Source organism: Rhopalosiphum padi, chromosome 4, assembly GCF_020882245.1.
Source record: "Rhopalosiphum padi isolate XX-2018 chromosome 4, ASM2088224v1, whole genome shotgun sequence".
In the NCBI taxonomy this organism is placed as follows: domain Eukaryota; kingdom Metazoa; phylum Arthropoda; class Insecta; order Hemiptera; family Aphididae; genus Rhopalosiphum; species Rhopalosiphum padi.
Genome location: NC_083600.1, coordinates 16,856,477 through 16,880,718, shown reverse-complemented (window position 1 = coordinate 16,880,718; position 24,242 = coordinate 16,856,477). Strand labels below are relative to the sequence as shown.

Here is a 24,242-nt window from a genome sequence, read left to right as displayed (position 1 = left end):
TAGTTAAAAGAGTATGAATTATAATCGTACATTTACATATTATATAAAATGTATAAAAAACTTCAAAATTATAAAATTATAATTATAAAATGGATATTTATAACAACATTTATTTCAAAATGATTATTATTTAGGTACGACAGGTACGTAATAGTCTCTAAGGCAACTTTGCCTTTATAACCAAGCTAATAATATGTATATATTTATAATGCTAAGAGTTATACAAGCATTAAGATATACATTATTTGAACTTATTTGGTTAAAAATTTAAATAATTAAGACTTTTTTTAACACCTATTATTTCCCGTACTATAAATAATAGATATTACCAAATGGCAAATATATATTTAAAAGCTCAAATTTTAAACATGTTGATATTCAATAATATAATAATTTGATTATTTTTAAAATTATAACGAAAACAAATATTTCAATTTTAGGACACTCTCACCCAGTGCCGACGCTAGTCATTTGGATGTCCTGTGCCAATTCATAAAACTGCCGCCCTTTCGACCAAAAAATAAACTACTTCACATCAGTTAAATAAATATTTTAAGAAAAATAATAATAAACAATTTATAATTTTAAAAATGTTGTGTGTATAATCTAATACAATTAATACAAACCTAACCACAGTGCAACAACGACGCAGTTATTTATATATTCATTATTTATAATAATTTATAGTAAATGCTTAATGCTTATAAATACCATAACGCATGTTATGAATTTATATAAAATAAACAATATTACAATAATACTGATAAATAAAAAATTATGGGATATGGGTATTTTAAGAAATTATCTAGAACTATTTCATATTTTTTGGAGTTAATTATTCTGTTCCTAAACAATTTTAAGTTATAAGCATGATCAATAAAATACCCTACAAAGTATTGATGGTCTTTCATGATGGTCATATTGCCGCCCTGTGCGAATGCACTGCCAGTACATAATATGTTTGTCTTAGTAGTAAATATCCCACTGGTCATTACATCTCATATTTTTCCAAAAAGTACCTAGTATATTCATAATTTTATTCACAAAGTGTTATTTCAGTTTTACATCGTTTTACCCATGTTATTGATATAGCAATTTAACTATATTTTATACCAAAGGTGCTAAATAATTTTATATTAAAATTCTTTTATACATTTGTATAAATATATGATGTGGTTTAGTACACAACCAACAGTTTTCGCAGCTAAGACCTCGAAATGAGGCAAAGATTATTGTAATTAATCTTATTAATATATATATAGCTTTTGTAGTATTTTTATGAGTTATGTTAAACATAAAAATGCTACAAAAGTTTTTAATAAGTGCTTTTTAATATTAATAGTTTATTTTAATTTTGTGATTTATTATTTATCACATGATAACAATATTCCGGCCACAATTCTGGAATATCAACCATACAAATTCCAGCAATATTTATTCAATTTTTATTTGATAAGTATTAAAAATATATTAATGCATTGAAACCATACACTTTTATATGATATATCAATTATTTATTGGATACTTTAATATGTAGTACGCTCTATTTATGTTGTGATCTCTAAAAATAAAATAAAATAATTACATTCCTAAAAAAAAAAAAATGAATAAAATGTGGTATTTATTAATCATGATTCATGGCATATTAATATATTACAGTGCTTTGTCGAGTTTACAAGTTAAACCAATTTTAATAGTGTTAAATTAATTTGACTTAATTAAAACATTATTATTAGGCCTTCAATCTTAATACCAATGAAACACAATGAAGCTTTTATATACATGATAAGTGGTGGTGATTAGTGGTTACCATGCACTACTCAGCTACTGTTTGGTAGAAAGAAAGTTATCCACTATCAAAACAAACTTTAAGGGGTACATAATATGTATATAATGCTTGCCATCTGGAAATATTTCAAGTCTGTAATAAAAAAAAAAAAAAATTATGATCAGAAAATAGTAGATTAGATTACTAAAAGTAGTTACTATTTTTAATTGGAAATTGTCATATTATGTAAAGTGTTGGACATTGGTAATAATACCTTAGTCAGAATTGAGTTTGCAGTTGGAAACATTGTTGCATTTAGTGTATATTTTAGGAGCATAATCAGACTTATGGTATGAAGTTATTTCTTTTTAAAAACACTATATTATATAAGGTAATCATGATAGTAATAATTCATATTTTTTAAAAATATTTTTTTTGAATAGCTAGATTAAAATGAGCTTTTTAGGTTGCAGAGCAAACAATATAATTTAATTTATTGAGATTGAAAATAAATTACTTGATACAAAGTAGGTACAACTAAAGATAGATATGAGAGATGAAGATGTTGGGATTAAAAGCTGGAAAGTATGGCAAGAGTCAGAGACTATAAAATAATTATTCGAGTTATTATAAATTCATATGTTATAACTTAATAAGTCTTAGAAGTTGGAAACATAACTACAAATTCGATAAAATTTGTTAAAATTACAAACTAAATGTAATAGTGCAGTAATTTTTTTCCTAAGTTCCTAACACTTAAGTTAAGTAAAATTCTACCTTTATTATTTTATTTTATTACAACATGAGATATTTAATACCTATTAAATATTTAGATTCAGAATAATATAGTTCTATGACAGGCATAAAAGACTGGAACTTTAAAGTTTAACAATTTATATGCAATTTTATTCATACCGCACGAGGTATCAAGATTTCACATTCCCATACAAGATACAACGGCTCTATACTATACAATCTATCTTATAAAGGCACAATATAAAGATTTCATAGGAGTCGTTAATTTAAATTCATTACAAATTGTTTTTATGAAACCCAAGGTTTTAAAAAATTATATTCATAAGTTATAACTAAGTTAGTGACAGTTTGTGGTATAAGGTAGGTAAATTAGTTACTTGAAATTCTTTTAGGACGCTTACATAAACAGCAAAATATTATAAATTAACAAATAAAACAATATACATTATATATTATTATATCTTCATTTCTACCCGATCTTATCCAATTGGCAAATATGTACTAATTAAAATTGTAAAAAATGTATCGTCGCATATTTATGTGCACTTAGCCATGAAACACACATTGAACATATTGTGGTTAACTGTGACTACCACTATCCACACCTGTTAATTATTGCCTTAAGTACAACTTGTACTTACGTCGAGCCCTTGATGCGATTGTGCAGGTATACCGCGTGTTTGACCGGTACGAGCGTGTCCTCTGTTCCGTGCAGGATGAGCGTGGGCGCGTTTATTTCGGCCAATACTCCGCGGCACACGTCACCGTCATCGTCGTCGAGAATTTTCCGGAAGGCGTCTATCCACCCGCACCAAGTTTCCGACACGTACTCCTCGCCGTACATTTCGAACTGCGGTAGTCTTCTTGCATCAGACCACATGCGAACGTCGCGCGTCGTCTCGTAGAAGTCGAGCTCTTTGTCAGTGACATACGCGTTGCAGCCCCACACAACTACCTTGTTCACTCGGTCGGGGGCTTTGGACGCTGCGATCAGAGCGGTGCATCCGCCGTTGCACCAGCCCAACACCGAATACTTGTCGATGCCCAGAGCCTGCATTCGAAACAGACAATACAACCCCTCACCGTCACTACATATGTACATATTTAAGCGTACCAATAATAATTTAATGATATATTAGGTATTACCTCCATGAGGGCAATGGCGCAGTCGGCGTCACGGTATAAAAATCCCGGTGAAAAATCTCTGTTCGGCGGTCGACTGAAACCGTAACCGGGAGGATCCCATATGTATATTGTATATTTTTCTAGATCGAGGTTTTCCGTCAGCGGTCTAAAATTTGTAACTTTACCTACAGAAGTAAATACTTTATAATATTACAATATAGAATATTTCAACATTGTCAAACATTTAAAAATTTTATTATATTGAGACAATTTATTATTTTAGATGCTGTACCTAATGCTCCCGGAAAAATTAATAATTTCTGTGGTCCGTTTCCAATTTTAAAGTAGTTTATCTCGAAACCTTTGACTTTGATTTTCGTCGAAATCTGTATAACAGGAATTTGTTTAAAAGTATAATTTTTAAAATAAATATTTCATAAGATATTTTTTGTAAAAGACGACATTTAAATGCTAATTAAGGTACAATGTTACGCAACATTACCTATACAACAATTTATATTTTATTTCATAATCAGAAATATTACTTTACCAAAAATTAATGTTATTTAATTTTTGCGATTTATTTATAATGTATTTATAATATACAAAAGTTTCTTTTTATTTCAAATATTTTATTTATTTATTTCTGTATGAGATTACTGGGCCTCAGTGAGACACACTCGTGTGGAGGCTCAGGGTTATTTATATACATTACACATTTACATAGAAATTATAATTAATAGATATTCACAATATTTGTGTTTGATATTAATATCCTAAATGTAAAATTAGCAATATATTATACAATTTAAAAAACAAATTACTTACCATTTTTAAAAACACTCGTTTCCTAGTTGTATGTAAATCCCGTAGAAAAATTATTAAGATATATTATATTCAATATTGTAACAAAATAAATAAATTTCAATCGATTACGATAATCACGCAAATGGTCTAGGTTTATCGTTGTTGGCCGGTGCGATTAGAAATTATTGAAGTATAAAGAAAAATGACATGTAATAAGAATATTATATAATATGTAATAATAAGTTTTAATAATATCCTATTGAAGATATAAAGTTAAAATAGTTAAATATTATAATATTATTATTTGTTACTATATATAAAGTATATATAGTATTGAATCTCGCGATAGCAGTCGTTCGATACACACGTATTCTTGTGCTCTCAATAATTAATTATCTCGTTAATTAATTTTATTACCTACTGTAAAATAGCACTAGGTATATGGTACGTACCACGATTAAAGATAGTATCTTTAATCGTGGTACTTACGATCGAAATGCGAATTTTTGTGTGTGTGTTTAAATAATATAACAATCAGTATTCCCCAAGCTTCTTCAAATTGAAGTGAAAGGATTACACCAGTGTAAATTTTTTTTTTTCAGTAACTATTACTATTACCAACACATCTGGCGTAATCGATTCCTATCTTGACCGCTGCGGCCGCAAAGATAAGCCTAATTACCTGCGCACGCTATCATACAGAACTCTAATTCGTTTTCTTAAGGACGAAAACGCGGAATATTATACTTATCAGCTTAGAGAGGATAAACTTTTAAGCATTTTTATACGTAACTTACATTCTTCCACACCAATTAAAATTATCAAAGAAGAACTGGAGTTTAGACTATTTGAGGTTAGACAAGTATAACTAATGTACTTCACAAAGTAAACAAAAATCCTCTCCCCTTTTTTTTGTTGATTTAGATCCTACGCCTAAATCAAAAGAAATCTTTGAATTATCATCTAATTCTACGAATACCTAGTAATCTTTGAATATTATTTTGTTTAAATCAGATCGAAGCGCTCTATTGCTCATCAGACGATGTCTACAAATTTTTATAAATCTTACTAGTTAAAAGAGTATGAATTATAATTTTCAATATGTAGATTTAAAAATTAAATAGTGATGTACCTATACAAAATAATTATTACATACATATTATATTATCAAAATTTGTATTGCATAGGTATATTTTTATATTTTATTTATTTTTTAATATATATTATATGGCATATGCTACATTTATTTTGTAGATTAAAAATAAAAATAAAACTATCATATTATTTCAAATGATAATAAAATGTAATTTACCAATTTATCAATAAGATTTAAATTGTACTGAAAATAATATAAAAAATAATCAATTAATGATACGTATTTTTCAAGTTATAATAGTAGTAACTGATTTATTACTGTGTAGTCATAGTGTATAGCAGTAAGAAAGTTATCGTATTGAAGTAGCAACGTATTGAATTTTCTGGGAACGTATAAAATGTATCGGGTGCTTATTAATTACCATCTGGAAATATTTCAAGTCTATCTACAACACAAAAAAGCAAATTTATAATAATTAGTAAATACTTGATACAGTTGTTTTTAAACAATAAATATAAGCATACATTTGGTTTGTTACAATGGTAGTTTAAAATTATAAACATAGAACAGGCCCCCAAATATGAATTTTACAATTTTATCGTAACATTTACATATTATATAAAATGTAATATGTATAGAAAAACTTCAAAATTAATCCCAATAAGACTCGGAAAAAAATAAGGGAGCCAAAGTATACCCTGCGCCTTCCCCCCCCACTAATGGCGCCCCTGCTTAAGGTATTAATATAAATAACTTTGCAAACAACGGATGTGGATTATGCAGAAATCCAAAAGGAATTTATCAAGTTATTCATCTGACACTTCTCCTCTTAAAACCGTATCTCTGCAGAACAATAAACTATTTAATGACATTGTAAATTTACTCGTAAATTAATTATTTATTCTATTATTAAAAAATATTGTAATATTATTGTTGTAATCTTTGTGTTGTTTTTCGACTAGAATCATAATGCCAATTTATAGTATATAATTTAAATTAGGGTTTGTGGAAGGAGTGAAGGATGCTAAACGAATACCATGTGGATGAATGTAGTCTTTGAATATTATTTTTGTTCAACTAGGATTGTAAAATAAATAAAAATAATCACTCATGATTAGATCAATGATGATGTCTACGAAATTTTTTAGGTACATTTTACTAGTGAAAATTAAAAAAGTATAATTCTCAATAATATTATGTAGATTTAAAAATTAAATAGTGCTGTAAACATAATCTTAAATTCATAAAAAATTAATATATATTTTATTACTATACAATGTTGTACAATATATTAATATACAATTTTTAACATTTATTATATAATGCTTTAATTTTTTGTGAAGTCTAAATTAAAAAATAAATTACTATATTAATTCAAATAAAAATAAAATTCTATTTTTCAATAAGATTTAAATTTAAATGTAGTAAAAATAATACAAATAATAATTAAATATACCTAATCTAAATTAATGATAAAAGTATTAAGTTATAACTAATAAGTAGTAACCGATTTATTAATGTATAGTAGTAAGAAAGTTATCCACTAACGAATTGAATTTTTCTGGGTACATAAAATGTATAATATGCTTGCCATTTGGAAATATTTCAAGTCTGAAATACAAAAAAAAAAAACAAATTTATAATTAGTAAATACTTGATATGGTTGTTTTTAAACAATAAATATCGTATACACCGATACACTGAAATCATAATTTATAATCAATTTTTAGTCATCATAGCGATAGATGATATAAGTGGGAACTCGTTTGAAAAATTATTTTAAACTCTTACAAAAACAATTTTCCACAATTGTTGACAAATTTTGAATCCCTTTAATCTCAAGAACAACATTTACTAGTCGAACTTGAGGAGCGTTAAGAGAATGTCTCACCTAAATTTGTCTTCTGTACCTCATTTCAATATTAATACCGAGAAAAAATACTTCCAAAAATAGTTTAGTTGATTATACTTTTAATAATATAATAATAATTTACTTTAATATAGCTAATACGTAGTTAAATGTGATTTTATGTATATAAATAATTGCTATGCTACGCACTTGTGAGATGGATACTATTAATTTGGACGAGACATCCTCTTAATTGTTTAATTAAGAGATAAAGATATTATATAGATTTATAAAATTAATACCAAAATTCAGAACCGAAATCTTAACGTTATTACTTCGTTGGTTTATTTTCACTATGGCTTTTTAAATTTACTTAATTGTTGGTCGAATCCTAAATAGTTTTCGATTTCATTTCTACAAAATACGAATGGTGAATAAAAAATATAATACAGTCTTTTCACCATTGTTTTGACTTTCTTTGTAGATGATGTACACCTATTATTAAAAATATATCTCACTCACGTCGACTTCTTAATATTTTTGTGTAGATATACGGCGTGCTCGACTGCTACTAACACGTCCTGTGCTCCGTGAAGGATGAGCGTGGGTGCGTCTATCTGTGCAAGCGCGTCAATACACACGTCGCCGCCACCATTGTCGAGAATCGTTCGGGATGCGTCTATCCACTCGGACCACTTATCCGAAACGTACTTTTCACCATACATTTTAAACTGTGGTAGTCTCCACTGATCGGGCCAGCTGTGGACGTTGCGCGTCGTCTCATAGCATTCGAGATCTTTGCTAGTGACGTACGCGTTGCAACTCCACACCACCAGTTTGTCCACTCGGTGAGCAGCCCTAGATGCTGCGATCAGTGCGGTGCATCCACCGTTGCACCAGCCCAACATTGAATACCTGTTGATGCCTAACACCTGTAAGTTAGAAAACAATAATTACTTTTACCATCGTACGTTGGTGTATCTACCTATATAATATTACCTCCATAAGCGCTATGGCACAATCCGCGTCACGGTACAAAAATCCTGGTGAAAAATCTCTGTTCGGTGGTCGACTCGAACCATAACCGGGTGGATCCCATATGTATATTGTATATTTTTCTCGGTCGAGGTTTTCCGTCAGTGGTTTAAAATCATCGACTTGACCTAAATAAATGTATTATAATAATATAATATCACTGTTGTTGAAGCAGTCTATTGTCAAAATTCAAAACTTAAAATCTTGTAGAAGACTTAAGAAAAATTATTTTATAGTTATATGGTTGACATACCTAGTGCTCCTGGAAATATCAACAGTTTCTGTTGGCCGTTTCCGACTTTAAAGTAGTTAATTTCAATATTATTGACTTTGATTTTAGTTGAATTCTGTTAAACAGGAATTCGAAAGTTAAATTTTGTATTTGCTTTATTTTCCTATATTTTTATTTGATTAAAATTATAATGAAGGAACGAGAATAATTAATGTATTTATGTACATTCTACACTAATACTAGAAAACTGATCCCTTCACATTTTTTGTTAATCATCACTCTTAGATGATCATTTGTTCCTTAACAGTAAGTATAATAAATGGAAGACTTAATTGTTACATTGATACAATAGTGAATATGGGAGTATAATTTATTCAATTTTTAAAAACAATATTTTATTATTCGTTTACATTATTACACATCATTTTTGAGTCCGTCAATAGGTAGAAAATGATCTTATTTGACAAAAACGATTTATTTTAAAAATTAATAACAATTAATATCTATTTTTGTTGTCACTTCACACTTATAGGTTAGTAAATTAATATCTATGTACAATAATGAAAATTTTAATGATTTATAATATGATAAAAATATTAATTTAATTATATATTTATATGTCTTAACAAATCAACTTTGGGCAAATTAACTTTTTTCAATGTTTCTTTCCACGACCAGAATAAGATGTAGTTTGTTTCTTTCATTTGATAAAAAATACTAGTTTTTTCAATATGCTTATGCATATAGTCCATAACCTCTAATGCTGATACTGCTATGTAATTAGCTAATGCTTTTTAGAAAGGGGTTTTTTATGCATTTTATTTGGTGTTCTATTTGTATTGCCAACCCATGGTCTATATTATGATATACAATATTGTTGATGTTAATTGATGAAATAGATATAGGTAATATAAGAAATTGTTATTAATATAATAATATGACATTGTATTGTTATATAAGTGTTAAATATTAATGATGTTTATACTCGTAATTGTTCGATTTATATAATTATAAATATATCATCGTGAATCTATTGTTTGTTTGTGTTTTTAATCATTTATTAATAGTTTTGTACTGATAAAATGTATATCAATATATCATATTACTTTAGTTAGTTTTATAGATAAAATAAATAAATATTGTTAGAGTATGACAATAGTCTTATATATAAATTATAATACAATAAACAATATTTACGGTATTATTACAAAGCATATCAGCAGTAGATAGTACATAAACATAAGCATACTATAAAATTAATCTAAAAACTTTTTTACAAATTAACATGATTATATCTTGGTATTTTTTTTAAAGTGTTTGCAGAATTTGCAGGGAAGCGTCTAGAAAACAGAGAGACTTGAGCAAACATGGTATTAACCACATCTCAAATATTAAAAATAATCATAATATATCATTCATTAGTCATTACCATTTCTCTTGAAATGGCGGATCGTTGGTTCATCGTGAATGCCGATAAATATTATCAGTTTTCTATACTAAAAGATAATTTTATTTAATACCTATATTTTAATACGAGTAATTTAAACAAAACATTAAACAATCACATCACATCTAATTAATAATTTGAATTGGTTTCGAAATGTTTTTTTATGGTTTTAGTAAAATATTTTTCTTTGTATAATTTTATTGTCTGCATTCCTACGACGTCTCTTACTTGGTCCCGACTGACGACTAACGAGCACTGATCAGTCCGACCAATGCGATAAAAACGGTCAGTGTGTCCAGGCATTAAACTTATTTGGTTTAAAGGTACTAATTTCTGGATGGAGCACGGATACCATATAACTGAATATAGTTAAAAATCTTTGAATTTAATTTTCAATCAATTAGGATTGTAAAATAATTAAAAAGCACTTAACCAATGATTATCAAACCTGTAGAAATATCGACGAATTTGCAAATTGTGGACAGAAATTAAATCAACTTAGCTAATAGATCAAAATAGACTTCTGACTTATTTTGAATATACCTAAATTGAATATTCGAGTGAATTTTAAGCATATAGATTTTGATGTGGACTTTTATTAGTTAATAGTTATTGTATGGCATAATATATCTATCATTCATAAAAAAAATGTTGAAGAACAATTTACCAGAATCTTTGGTCACGTATATGGTTGAAATTTTTATATATTTGCATGTTTTTTCCTTTAGTTTAAATTGATTGGTTGTCAGATATGTCTACGATTTGGTTTCTCAATTAAATACGACAATTGTTTTTCTTCGTATCTTTGAATATTCCAGATATAATACATTTAATTACATACTTAGATATATGAGAATCTTATAAATTTTAAGTGGTACTTATATGAACGTCTATAATTATTGGGTATTTGTCGAATTATCATAAATATGTAAGGTATATTAGTGGGACAACCTATTAAATTACCTATACATTATTTTATTTTGCATTAGTACAACGTGAGTTGCCGTGTATAAACTATAGACGTATGGAGTGCAAAGGAGTTTTAGTCAATCTATTCTTCTTTCCAATCACTGTCGTTATTATTTCAAATTTTGAAATAACATATCATTATAGCATGTAATACTCAATGTAATAATAACTAGTTATAAGAAATAATTACATAAGTTTTAAAATTTTTTATTATTATATTTTTGTAAATATAATGTATATTTTATTTTACAATTTTTATTGCCCTAATTATGTATATTTACATCTTCTCTGCTGACAGATATAATTGTTTTTTGAATAAATATTTTAAGTAAAATTAATGAATTACTAAAGTAATCATTTTAGTACCCTAGTTTTTAAGATAAATCATTTTAATTTTCGGTTAGTATTAATACTTTAAATGATTAATAAATATATATATAGCTAAAAATAATTAAAATCAAAATGTATCATTAAAAATAGACTAGAACTATTAAAATGATCATCATATTGTGTTAAGAAAATATCTATAAATTTCAATATTTTCAATTTGTGAAATACAAAGAGCATCCGTGTAACAATTATATAGGATGAAAATGCACACTCTTGCGTCCTAAAACTACACATTACACATAAGAATATTTCAATAGGATTTTTTTCCATAGTTACAGGCTACATTAAACCACTGCAATAGTTGCTGTTAATTGACTTTGGGGTTGTAGAGAAATTTGTTTTTTAATTTTTTATTTAAACCACAATATTAACATTTAACAATATAAAAAATGATTCTATTTAATTAAATTTTTTCCTTACTTGTATCGGTACTTAACTTATTTTCCTATTAAACTCAAATCATGTTATTTTGTCAATGCCTATGGTAATCAACTATAGTTATGCAGCTCATTTCATAAAAGTTATTGAATAAAAAAAAATATAAATATTGCATACACAATACACATGATGTGAACTTGTTATTGAATTTTATAGTTATCGACATCAATGCATTGGGTTAAAACTTAAAAAAAATAATGAACTTTGCTGCACACGTCATATAATATAGGTACATTTTATCGGTAATGTTTACAACAAAGTGTTATATTCATTTAATGTTTTCCGATAGATACATGATTTGGCTACTACTTAATCATAAAGTTACATATGTTCATTCCAAACGATCGAGATGCATATAATTATTTTTAGGATAATCTCCAAAGAGTACTTTCCTCAACCAATTTTCTATTTTGCTCTACCATCGAATGAATTGTATATATATTTATATGTATAATTATAGACTATAAGTTTTAATAATAATAATAATAATAGTAATAGTAATATACGTAAAATAAAATAAAAAAATACTGCACATTTATCAAAAAATAAATAACACGAGATGCACATAAAACGCACAAATATTATCCGTGTACGTGGTAAAAACACGTAAATATTAAAATTACATAATATGTATTATATAATAATAATGAATTATGATAGTAATATTAATATGATGCGTACAAAATTCGATTGGAAGACCGAAACATATTATAATTATTATAAATTCTTCGTTTGTTACACGATCGAAATATTTTCAAATCACAGATATTCTTAGCGTTTATATAAAAACAACAAAACATAAAAAAGAAAAAAATTATAAATAATAAAAATACAATCAAAGACCAATATTTCCATCGATGGATATCTATAATATTGTATCATATAGTAATGATGATACTAATATAATATACATACATCACCTCGCGGAATAATAATAATAAAAAAAAAATATACGAAGACATATATATATACGTCCGAAGAATAAAATAATTGATTTATGTATATATAAAAAATAAATGGATATTAGTTTTAATTTTTGCTCGCTAACTCCAAGGACGGTCGCAAAGTCAGGCAACCTTCTACCCAAAAATTTGGCCTGTCCAACATCCTTTGCCACAAGGCAGTTTCTTTTTCATTAGAATCCATCCAGTCAACTGTTTTACCGTCACACATACCTGAAAAAAAAATATTTTTTTAAATTTACATAAAAAACATTGATTAGTATTCTTGTACTTATCAATTATAAGTATAGCAAAAGATCTACTTCTTTATAGATATTTATTAATCTAACCTAAATTGGTTTTATGCTTTACCAATTTCATATTACATGTTTATATAGGTGCTAATACATACTGCATAATATACAGAAATAATAATTTAAGGCACATTAGATTATTTGAGAACGCCAAAAAAACGTATAGATTAGAATGTATTAAAATAAATACATTTACAAAAGGTTTCGTGTCAATATCATTCACTATTCACAAATATTATTAACAAATAATCGCGTTATTACAAAATTATAAATAAAAATTGTTTTGTGTAAACTAGCATCACTTTTAGCTAATATATAATATTCATATCAAAATATGAAATGATTAAATTGTAGTCTAAATAGAAAATAACTATAACTGTAATTTAGTGTTCAATTTTTTCTATGATTCAACTCAGTGAATAATGTTTATCATTTTTTTTTTTGAGAAGGTGAGTTGTAATTTTATAACCCAATATGGAATGCTAAAACATACATTATGGTACCATGATTATAAATAGCCAAATAGGCATGGGGAATAATAAGGTTACACGAACTGAATAAAGGATATGTTAGTTGCTGTACGCAATACAGATATAATATTATAAATAATGTAGATATGCATCGAACTGATTTCTTACAAATATAAATAAATATTGTATTATTCGTAAGTTAAAACTTTAATTTCTATGTAGAAACTTTCATACAAGAACAAGCATATTATCAAATGTTATAGAAAATAAGCAGATAATGAAATTATTTTGTGTGTCTGTAGTTCTATCACTATTATTATTTTTTATATTATACTTTATCTGCATTTTAATACTCAATGTTTTTTAATAAATAAAAACTTCTTTACCACCAATTCACCAATTCTTTTATTGTTATTTTTTCTCCAAATAAGTTTAAGAATATAATACATTTTCTCAGAACCTCTCCCCAGTGCCGGCGCTAGGTACTGCGGGGCCCGGGACAAAGTATTAGCCATTAGGTACCCCAGAGTAGCCCATTCTAATATTATACATGTGTGATGTGTAGTATAGAATAATACATTTATAGACTTATACTTTGTAAATTTAAATTGTAATTATGTAAAATGTTAATGTGTCTCACGGTATTAAGATGATAATTAAAAATCGCGGGGCCCTGAACATTTGTCCCATTTGTCCTCCCCTAGCGCCGGCACTGCCTGTCCTTCAAATAAATACTCCACAAACTCATCTTAAAAATCTTTTTATATTATCATTATAATGGCGTATACAAAGTCGTAACTGGGGTGAGGGCCCAGGGGTCCGGACCCCCCGAAATTTTTAAAAGTAGAAATATTTTAGTGGTTAATATAGTTTATTGACTATAAATTTTCAGCATTTATATTTAAAAAAAATGTTGGACTCCCCTCCCGATTTTTTTTTCAGTTACGTCCTATAATATACTGTAAATTAGATTCGGAAACATCGATGATAATAATAATTATTATTGGAATTATAACGAAGTGAAAGAGAGAGAGAGAGAACGAGAGAGACAGGTTCAAAGGTTGTGTGTACGTCTCAAAACCCATTCTACGTGATTACAACAGTGAACTCAAGATGTCATCAACATCACAGAATAAATATTTGTTGTTGAAATCAGTTGTCGATGGGCTGGGTGGATAATTGCTAAGGTACATCTTTGCTACCAACGATGGTTTGTCACAAATCGGTAGTATATTTCGGCGTGGTTTTTATCAATTATATTTATCTAATATTATCATCGAGACCATTTTGAATTGTACGAGCTTTATTTAAAAAAAAAAAATCGGTAATTTTTCAATTAAAAAATAAATTACCAGAGCCCAATGATAGACGGACGCCTCCCAAAAACTCATTGCTGCCCAGCCGGTCGTGGTCCCAAACAGTCAGTTCCAGACTCCGCTCAGCCAATTCGTCCGGAGAAACGTCTCGGTATGTGAGCGTTTGGTTCCAGTTTGGGTTGCACGTCTTTCGGGCCACGTTAGTCTTCTGCTTGGAACTGCGACCTTTATCAGGTAATAAATAACTGGAAAAGGGGGTAAAAATAAATTAGCACAAATTACATTGATTAAAAAAATTAAAACGAAGGGTGTATTTATTTTTGTTGTAATTTAATAACACTAATATCGTTTCAACCGCGGCATTTCAAAAATTGAAATATCAGCCAATTACTCACCTTTTACAAAACGGATCTGATGAGCCATTAGACTTAATCGCTTGAAGGTTTTTTGCATCTTTTACTAGCAGAAGGAACGTGCCTTTAGTACGTTTTTTTGAGTTAGGATCTGGTGGTACACACTTTAGGCCGACGATAATTTCACCTTTGTTACTGACACACATATCATCTAAAGGTTCTATCTATAATATACAAAATCACAGTCATTAGACATCGATCTCTGTATTGGTCGTATATTTTAATAAAATAATGCTCACTCGTTCCTGAAGTGGGTAGAGCTTAGGTGACGGATCATCAAATATTTTGTTCTCCAGAGGAAGTTGAACTTCGCCCAAGAAGTTGTTACGTCCAAACATGTCTGAGTGCCACACGCTCAACCATAATGTTCTGCTATTGAGTTCTTCCAAGGGCAGACTGTATTTGAGCACCTCGTCAAATATCGGGTTCATCGTGTGTTTTTTCACTCGAGTCTTTCTTTTTCCAGCTTTGGACTTATCGGGCAATAGGTACACTTTTACATAGCTAAACAAGTAAAAACGATGAATACAATGGTTCTCGGGGATAATTTTTTTTTATTTAACTTAACGAAAACTAATATAAAATATGAGACGATTGACAGAAAAAAAAATAAATTGATTACGGACGAGCAAACTTAATAATGTTTAATAACGATTTATTTTAATAATATTCGTTGAAAGATTCAAATAAATACTAGAATCAAGGTTTTTGGGACTGAATATTTACTAAAGGAAATAATTTGGGCAATTTAAATTTACATTTTATGGCACGAATGTGACTAGTCCACAAGACGTGAGAGTTTTTTCTGTGAGGAAAGTACTTACACCTGTATTAAAAACATTTTAAAAAAGGTGTCTATTGTATCTTTTGGATTGCAGAAGATACTTTATAATACGATCGTCGTACTTACGGGTCAGATCTGTTTCTTTTTGGATCAGCAGCTGCCAAGTCACGACAATGTTTGATGTTGATTTCGAATTGTCCTGCTTTATAATTGTACTGAAGACCAAATTCTACCTCTCCTCTGATAGGTACGGTGCCGTACCTGCACTCTCCGGCGCCAGAGTACACGGATGCCATGGAATCGCTTCTAGTCTGAAAATGAATAAAAACTAAAGTTGAAACAATAAATTATATCGTATATTATGTAATAAACAACATTAATGTGTTATTTTCGGAATAAGTGTTATCACTGTTATCGATTCTTCGAACACATACGAAATTAAATCAGTTTACTCTCGGGAGACTTGAACAAAAAATTTAATTCACGAGCCAAAACTGAATATCTCCTTTGAAATGAAAATTACGAATGTTGTCATAAATCGTTCGTGGTCCGATGACGACGTGCGAAAATCAATATTGTAGGTCTGACAAATTATAATAGTCACGACTGTGTATCAGTGGTAGACAGCAATTTGAAGACACACACACACACACACACACACACCTTGTCATATATTTGAGGTAGGTCAGCGCGGTTTAATACTGCGAAAAGCGTCAAAAGTTTTGATAAATTAGTAATTAAAACTATCTTCATGAATAAATTATATATTTGTGAAACATTTGGTACACAAGGGATGTTACATTATTACAATATTTGGTCACGTGAGTTATTATATATTATATAATATACTACTTCAGAGTTCAGATTCATATAAACGACATTTTTTCGATTTATTTTAGGACGTGCAAAGTGCGTTCATTGTATGAACGGTATACTATTTTCAAGATTCAATAATATTTTCATCCTAATTAAAAATAAATTAGGAAATTTGTTCAGTAATACATAGAAACACTTAAACCAACGACAACACTATTAAGTACCCGTTTTTTAAAGTATAATCGCGTAACGACTATATTATGAACGCGTTGGAATCAGCAAACTCGTTAACGGGGTTTAAACGCGTGTAAGTTATAATATTATATGATGTATATATAATATATATATATATATATAATGTTACTAATGATACATATATATATAGCCTAAATGTTTATTATTATTATTTATTAGGCAGTATCGCCAAGTTTACAGAGAGAATTAAAGAACCGCGATAAAGAAAGATGGGACAGCGGTGGTGGCGGTAGTTTTAGTGAAATAAACGGTAGCATAGCTATACGATTAAATTAAATATACGACCACAGATTTTGGGTTCCGGCTGCAGTACGAGAGACGTTGTATTATTTTTCATATACATTAAACGTGTAATATAACAACCTCCTGGAAGCGAGGAAAATAATTTAATAATTTGAAGCATTTTGTTGGGAAAATCACCGGCGGTGGTATACGATGCGAGTTTCTTAGTTGTAGCAATAATCTCACAATCGTATAATAATGAAATGTACAAAAGTTCACGTTTAAAGTGTATGAGTGCACACCTGTATACACATACATAATATGTATGTACATGAAAAGTAAATCCGTGCAGTAAACAGCAAAATATGAGATGGGAAAACTTGAAAGTTATGTAGATTTCATTTCACGAGAAAAAAAAAATAATAAAAGCCTTCTACCTCATTCAAGTTCCGCGGAACGCGCACTTTAACATAAAAAAAAATAAATTAATCGAGTCTTGCCGCAGTAGACCGCGCAAGCGAAATTCCACAGAATTAAAAAAAATACAATAAATCCTGTGCAAAACCAAGACAAACGGCGAAAATGTCGTAAACACGTAAAATCGTAATTACGAGGGAAAACCAAGAGTGAAGATAGTACATCACTGTGTTCTGTCGTTTCAACTGATAATTTGCATTGTTTAAAATTTACGTGCCGTTTGGTAAAAGTAGTGAAAGAAATAAAAAACAGCAAGCGCGTGTGAAGTGCGCGTATTGGTTTACCCACTGAAAACGGATAATTTTACTGGGCGCTGGCAAGAGAACGTATCAATGTAAAATCAGATAATTATAACGGTGATCCGATGTAAATGTTTAGTTTTTAATAGAATAGTTTTAATTATTCGTTTGAAAATATTTAGAATTCAACTAATGACTATCGTAATTTTTTTTTAAAAAGTCGTGCAATACAGTTGACTTTAAAACTGTTAATACTATACACGTGTGTCTTTTTTATACAAATATCTCGAAAACTGACAGTCCTTTTAATTAATCTGTTAAATTTTCAATCTCTCTAAAACCTCAAAAGTTAAGTATTTTATAAATAAATCACATTATATGAAATAACCCAATAATGGATCTCAATTTTATAGATCCGTGATTTATAATCTAAAGTGTTGCTTATTACGACGTTCTATTTTTTAAACGTATAGAGATTATAGAGGCTCATTTAAATTAAAAATAATTCGCGATATAACTTACCCCAACCACAAAAGTTTACGGAATTTTCTCGTTAAATTGATGAGGAACAATTTTAACATCGGGGACTTCATCCAAATCGCGTAGATTAAACGCAAAAACATGTTCATAATAATAAATAAACAATCTAAAGTATTTTCGAATGCGATAAATCTTATTCTGTTCTACATAACAAGTTTAAGCTTTAGTAAGTATTGTTAACGTAACCATGAGCCACTCACATAAACAGTTCAAAACTTGATGTTGATTGATTCCCAAAATTTAATCTAAATTACACATTTGCATTATAGTGATACCCAAAATTTAATAAATCATTTAGCCTAATTAATCATAAATTATTGTTTAAAAAATGTTATACTTGCTAGGGAAAAATACTAAGCACTTCTTTTCCGTTGTTGGTAATTACTAGTTTTATATTCTATCATCAAATAATTTCAATCGTCATACAATATGCAACATCGAAGAAAATACATTTAAAAAGTATTTAGAATACTAATATATTTAAATATTTGTACTTTGTATTTCAAATACTTTTAAGTATAAAGAATAAATACAAAAATAAATATACTGTTATACATTTTTTTTATCAAGCTTCTCCTATAAGCTGAATAATGGTTGTGAACATTTTTAAACTTAAAGGATATATTCACTTTAATAGACTTTAATTATATATATAATATTGCATAATTTTTATTGAATTTTATAAGCATTTTAAGATGTCTTGTTTATCATAAGGATATTGCAAAAGTATATTTTGAAAGAGTTCATTATAAGTAATGTAAAGTGAGCATATTATTATGTACTAATTTGTATTAGATAACAAAATATATATACTTTTTATAAAAAATACTTTATCAAAGAGTATTTAAATATTTTAAAAGCCGGTATTTAATTACTTTGCAACTCTAACTGTATAAAAGTATATTGGTACTTCGATGGTGATTAGATGTCCTGGAGTTGTCAAAAATATATACAGCAAGTGGTATAATTTTAATATATTATATATATATGTCCATGATTTACTTTTAGTGTTCCCGAACCGTTATTTTTCGAAAAAAAAATACTTACTACTCCCAGTGAAGAGTTACTCCTGTGCGACAATTTTTCCATCTCGTCTTCGGGTTTTGAGCAAAACGCTGAATTAGCTAAAGGTTCCGAACCACTGATACCACTACATGCTATCGTTGTCCTGCAGTCGTTATCGTTACCCGTAGCACCTGCATACAAAACAAAAATGATAAAAAAAATTAATATTATTCTTATATAGTTCTGTTTCCTTGGGGATATTGTAGCGTGGAAGATTTTGTTCACCCTGTAAGCTACCAAACGTTTAATACTTATACCCGTCACAAGTCGTTTTACGAGTTATCGTTACACTACTTTACGTCAACCTATTGTTTAACGAATAATTATTTATTGTTAGTACCGACATTACTACGAGTTTCGATCGTAATTTTTAAAAATGTTTGTGATATATCTTATGTTACGTTCAAATCCATTACACCAACACCGCGAGTTATAAAATGATATTTCAGTTACGATTATAAAGAACACTATAATTTATGTACAGATATTATTAGAACGAATAATATAATTTATTTATTTCAATAACCGACATAATAGTATTGATTCATAATATATCACCGCAATAATTTTCTACGTTCAATGTTGTTATAAAACGTCGATTCTCGTTCATTATATTATGGTTGTGTTGAGAAATAGTTTAAAATAAGAAACGTAATGCATTTTCTATCGCAATAATTATATTTTATGTTTACATAGATACCCCGTGCCATTAAAACGTTGATATTTTCATAGTATGATTAAAATCGTTAAGATTGAAAAGTTACTAATGAGACAAATGTATAGAATAAACTAATTTGATATGATAATTATTACTAAAAACTCTTCAGTATGATTTGATTATAAAACTGTTCTAACCATACATTATATTCATACCATATATTATGGAGTTAAAAAGTTTAAGGAAAGTATACGAGATAAACGTAATATTATCGTGTACAAAATCAAAATCATATGGTTCGTACTGTAGCGGATTAATACACGATTTGCAAAGTAAGTATAGCAATATGATATACCAACATTGCAAGATGGTTTTTTAAAATGCGAACTAGGTAATAAATTATTCGAGAATCACACAATTTTATAAAAATATTTTCACTTGTAATAATATATTGTTCTACATTTTCAATAAATGTAATAATTTAGTAAGATTACTTAAATACAATTTCATACTCTAATAGAATACCTGATTTGCGACAAAATAAATAATCACCCTGTATAAAATACACGTCACTAAATATACATCATCATATACCTATACATGTACGATTCTGTTTTATTGCGAAACACACATATACCGTTGCGAATAATATGTACACGCCAATATAATCATTAATATCGTGTGGTTAGTGCCTAGTGGTTACAATAATCAACGAGTTGGAACTCCGCGCATTTCACCTCTTTTAATTAGTATTATATGATGTCTGCTAACTAATTAACTAATGCATCAATGAACATTGAACAGAATAACATATAATGTAAAAGTATATGTGTGTGTATTGTATACGTCATATTCATTCATTGTTTTTTTAATTTTGTTCAGTAGGTGAACTTATATAACAAACAACGACCAAATTATAACACCGAACTTCAATTTAATAATTTCCACACGTACATCACAGGTAGTTTTAATTATTTATTCTCTCCAAGTTCTATTATTGTATGCATGATTGATTTTTTTTCAAAAACCATCACCCCTAAAAAATAGTTAAAATTTATTTTTTACGTATTTTCTCTTGTATTTAGGTAACACGTAAATGAGTTTTGAATTGACAAAAGAAACTAAAAAAAATAATTCGTACAAAACGTTGGATAACTCGAATTTTTTGTTTCTCATCCGCACAACAAATTATGATTAAACATGTATTACATTCGTTATAGATATTAGCCATTAAGTATAGCGTATACGTAATCGATATAAGGTTTTTTCGATATTTGACATTATAAGGTTAAATGGTCCATTATAAAAATATATTATATATTATATAAGATTAAACAATATTAAATAATATTAAAATATCATATATCAAGTAACGATTATGATTTAAGACCATCATATTATAAATATGTTAAGTTATACGTTTGTGTACCTATATATTATAACACGAGAAAGCTCGAAAATAATTACGACAGTGACGGTGAGCGGGATTATCACGTCTTCTTATTTTTTAAGTGTAGGGAAACACAGAGTAGATAATCAAATAGTTTATGAAAGTTTTCAAACGTTATTTTATTTTACATGCAATGAGCATTATGTATACTTTTAATGAAGTATTTTATGCACATGCAATTATAAACCTTGGCAATAGATAACAATACATGAAAATAGTCCAAGCGAATTATATCATTCCAGTAAAATTTTAGTCAGTACCTAGTAGCTACGTTATTATTGGCCAACTATATCAAGTGTACGATTCCCAGAATTCGTTGAAATAAAAAAAAAAAATAATGACTTTCGCAGCGAATTATGTTTGTCATTATACGATATATACATAGGTTATGTTTCCATTTGGTAAAACCGAAAAAAATGATTTGAAGTAAGACACTGCGCCGTTCCATGTAATAACAAGTCAGGAACGATTAAATAAATACCGATATTTTACTAGAATATTATGATTAATAATTGTAGGTATAGGTACATAATATATTTGATATTATTATATTCATTCCCTGCAACGTAACTGCAGTTCACATCCGTGCAAAGAGAAGGCTTCGTGTACATAGGTATTACGCAAGTTAATAACTGCTATAGTACTCGTTATTTAAATAATCGCCCAGGATTTCGAAATAGTATTTTTATTTTTTTATTTAATGTTTGGGAAGCGAAAGATACAACGTGTAAATCGGACGATATTTTATAATAACGTACAATATTTCACTACCGCGTCGACCTTCGATTCGATATTGAACACTACCACGGTCCGCACATTTCGAACAATGCAGATTTGAACTTGGTTTTTTTTTATAAGTATAATTCGTAAGAAAAAAAAAACCATAGCAAATCGGGTTTTCATTATATTTTATCGAATAAATAGTTTTAACAACGAGAAGCCGATAACGCCATACGTATATTTTATGATTATGGGTTTTACTCCGAGGGCGGAATGGGTATTGTTTGACGTCCAGTGACATTTCTGTTACGCCGCACGATTTACTAGTACCTACTGCACGCGCGTCGACGCCGTACTCGAACTTCGTATATATCATATTCGTGCAAATTTTACAAGAAAAACATGTTTAAAAATACTGAAACAATGTGGCAGACTACTGCTTCTAACTCTTTTTTCCACAGAGAAATCGAATATTATTATATTATTATACATATACACGGGCCGCATTGTATACCACAATATAATTTATTTAATAATTTTTTTATTTTTTAAATTTAGATTTTTGTGTCATGATAAATGAATTACTTATTGGTGACATTTTCATCAACGAAGAAAACAGAAGTACTAATTTATTTTAATAACAGGTCATAATATTGTTTTATTTTGAAACACTCGAGACACACGTCTGGGCAATTTTCTCGATACTCATCTATATACATACATATCGTATTCGTTATGCTTATATTGTATAATGACCAATGTCGTAGATCAGACGACACGGATTTATTCTATTTGTCCCCATTGACTATATCCGCTCAGCCGCCGCCGCCCTTGCAGTGCGCACTGTCAGTCGCATAAGTGCGAGAAAGTATTACTCCGGAATTTATATTATTTATAGTATAGGTACGTTCTGCACAGTGCACAGTGCACACTATAAAATGACAAGATCACACCGTCGGTTAATTCGTTTTAAATTAATTGTTGTCACGATCGATTTGCCGTACAGTGTATTTTTATATTATAATTTATAATAATTGTTGTTGTTTTAGATATTCGAGTTCATTATCAAAGTAAAATACAATATTATAATCTGTTGTTTAGAACTTACTGGATTTCAATGAAAAAATCCCGGGTTTGATTTATTTATTTATTTATTTAGTGTTAGTATAATATTATATTCGAAAATACAATGATAGCAATACACATGGTGTAAATAAACAAAGGAGTAAATGAAAACACGAGTACCTATACGTATGTTAAATCCGCTAGAAATAACAAGAAAAAAAAATTAAGGGATTCAAATGGGTAACATCAAATATACCAGAAATCTTAGGTTTATTAAGTATAAAAAAACTACAATTTATTTTATATATTATTTTTGCAATTTACTCTATAGGTTTGATTGTTGTATTTGAATCTTAATAAGATGCAATTATCAACTAGTTATTTTACGGTTTCTGATAGTGACTTATAACATAAACTCATACTGATCACAATTTATAACAATTTAGACATTTTATACTTGAAAATTTCTATTTTTTATTTATTATTATTTATTATTTGTATTTTTTATTTATAATTAAAATAAAATATAAAAAATTTTTTAATAAATATTATTGTTGTAATATTTTCCTGGCGTAATCAATGAAT

The 24,242-nt window shown here is 28.3% G+C and overlaps 3 protein-coding genes across 5 annotated transcripts in view; all 3 read right to left on the bottom strand.

The window, feature by feature from the left end:
* Positions 1 to 1,579: 1,579 nt before the first annotated feature.
* LOC132929528 (valacyclovir hydrolase-like) lies at positions 1,580 to 4,521 on the bottom strand. Its single transcript, XM_060994920.1, has 5 exons — positions 4,478 to 4,521; positions 3,942 to 4,035; positions 3,671 to 3,834; positions 3,166 to 3,575; positions 1,580 to 1,921 (listed from the first exon to the last, which is right to left on the bottom strand). The coding sequence occupies exons 1-5, from the start codon at positions 4,478 to 4,480 to the stop codon at positions 1,825 to 1,827; spliced, it is 768 nt and encodes a 255-aa protein (XP_060850903.1). The 5' UTR covers positions 4,481 to 4,521; the 3' UTR covers positions 1,580 to 1,824.
* Positions 4,522 to 6,787: 2,266 nt separating this feature from the next.
* LOC132930859 (valacyclovir hydrolase-like) lies at positions 6,788 to 11,971 on the bottom strand. The gene is given in 6 exon segments (XM_060996944.1): positions 6,788 to 7,141; positions 7,144 to 7,163; positions 7,924 to 8,333; positions 8,401 to 8,564; positions 8,690 to 8,783; positions 10,098 to 11,971. Coding segments are annotated over 6 exon segments (774 nt in total). The 5' UTR covers positions 10,131 to 11,971; the 3' UTR covers positions 6,788 to 7,088.
* A 453-nt stretch (positions 11,972 to 12,424) lies between these two features.
* The window catches only part of LOC132930858 (uncharacterized), a 61,438-nt gene continuing 49,620 nt past the window's right edge, over positions 12,425 to 24,242 (bottom strand). For all 3 annotated transcript variants that reach the window (XM_060996940.1, XM_060996943.1, XM_060996942.1), the window contains exons 6-11: positions 19,747 to 19,895; positions 16,277 to 16,461; positions 15,606 to 15,870; positions 15,349 to 15,530; positions 14,990 to 15,198; positions 12,425 to 13,087 (exon numbers count right to left, since the gene is read on the bottom strand). In XM_060996940.1, the coding sequence (XP_060852923.1) occupies positions 12,942 to 13,087; positions 14,990 to 15,198; positions 15,349 to 15,530; positions 15,606 to 15,870; positions 16,277 to 16,461; positions 19,747 to 19,895 (1,136 nt within the window). In that variant the 3' untranslated portion in view covers positions 12,425 to 12,941. The remainder of the gene's footprint in view (positions 13,088 to 14,989; positions 15,199 to 15,348; positions 15,531 to 15,605; positions 15,871 to 16,276; positions 16,462 to 19,746; positions 19,896 to 24,242) is intronic.

Coding starts and splice junctions, on each gene's coding strand:
- LOC132929528 (XM_060994920.1), bottom strand. Junction 3,576..3,670: donor GCGCCATTGCCCTCATGGAG/GTAATACCTAAT, acceptor TTTCGAATGCAG/GCTCTGGGCATCGACAAGTA. Junction 1,922..3,165: donor AATCGCATCAAGGGCTCGAC/GTAAGTACAAGT, acceptor TTTTTATTACAG/ACTTGAAATATTTCCAGATG.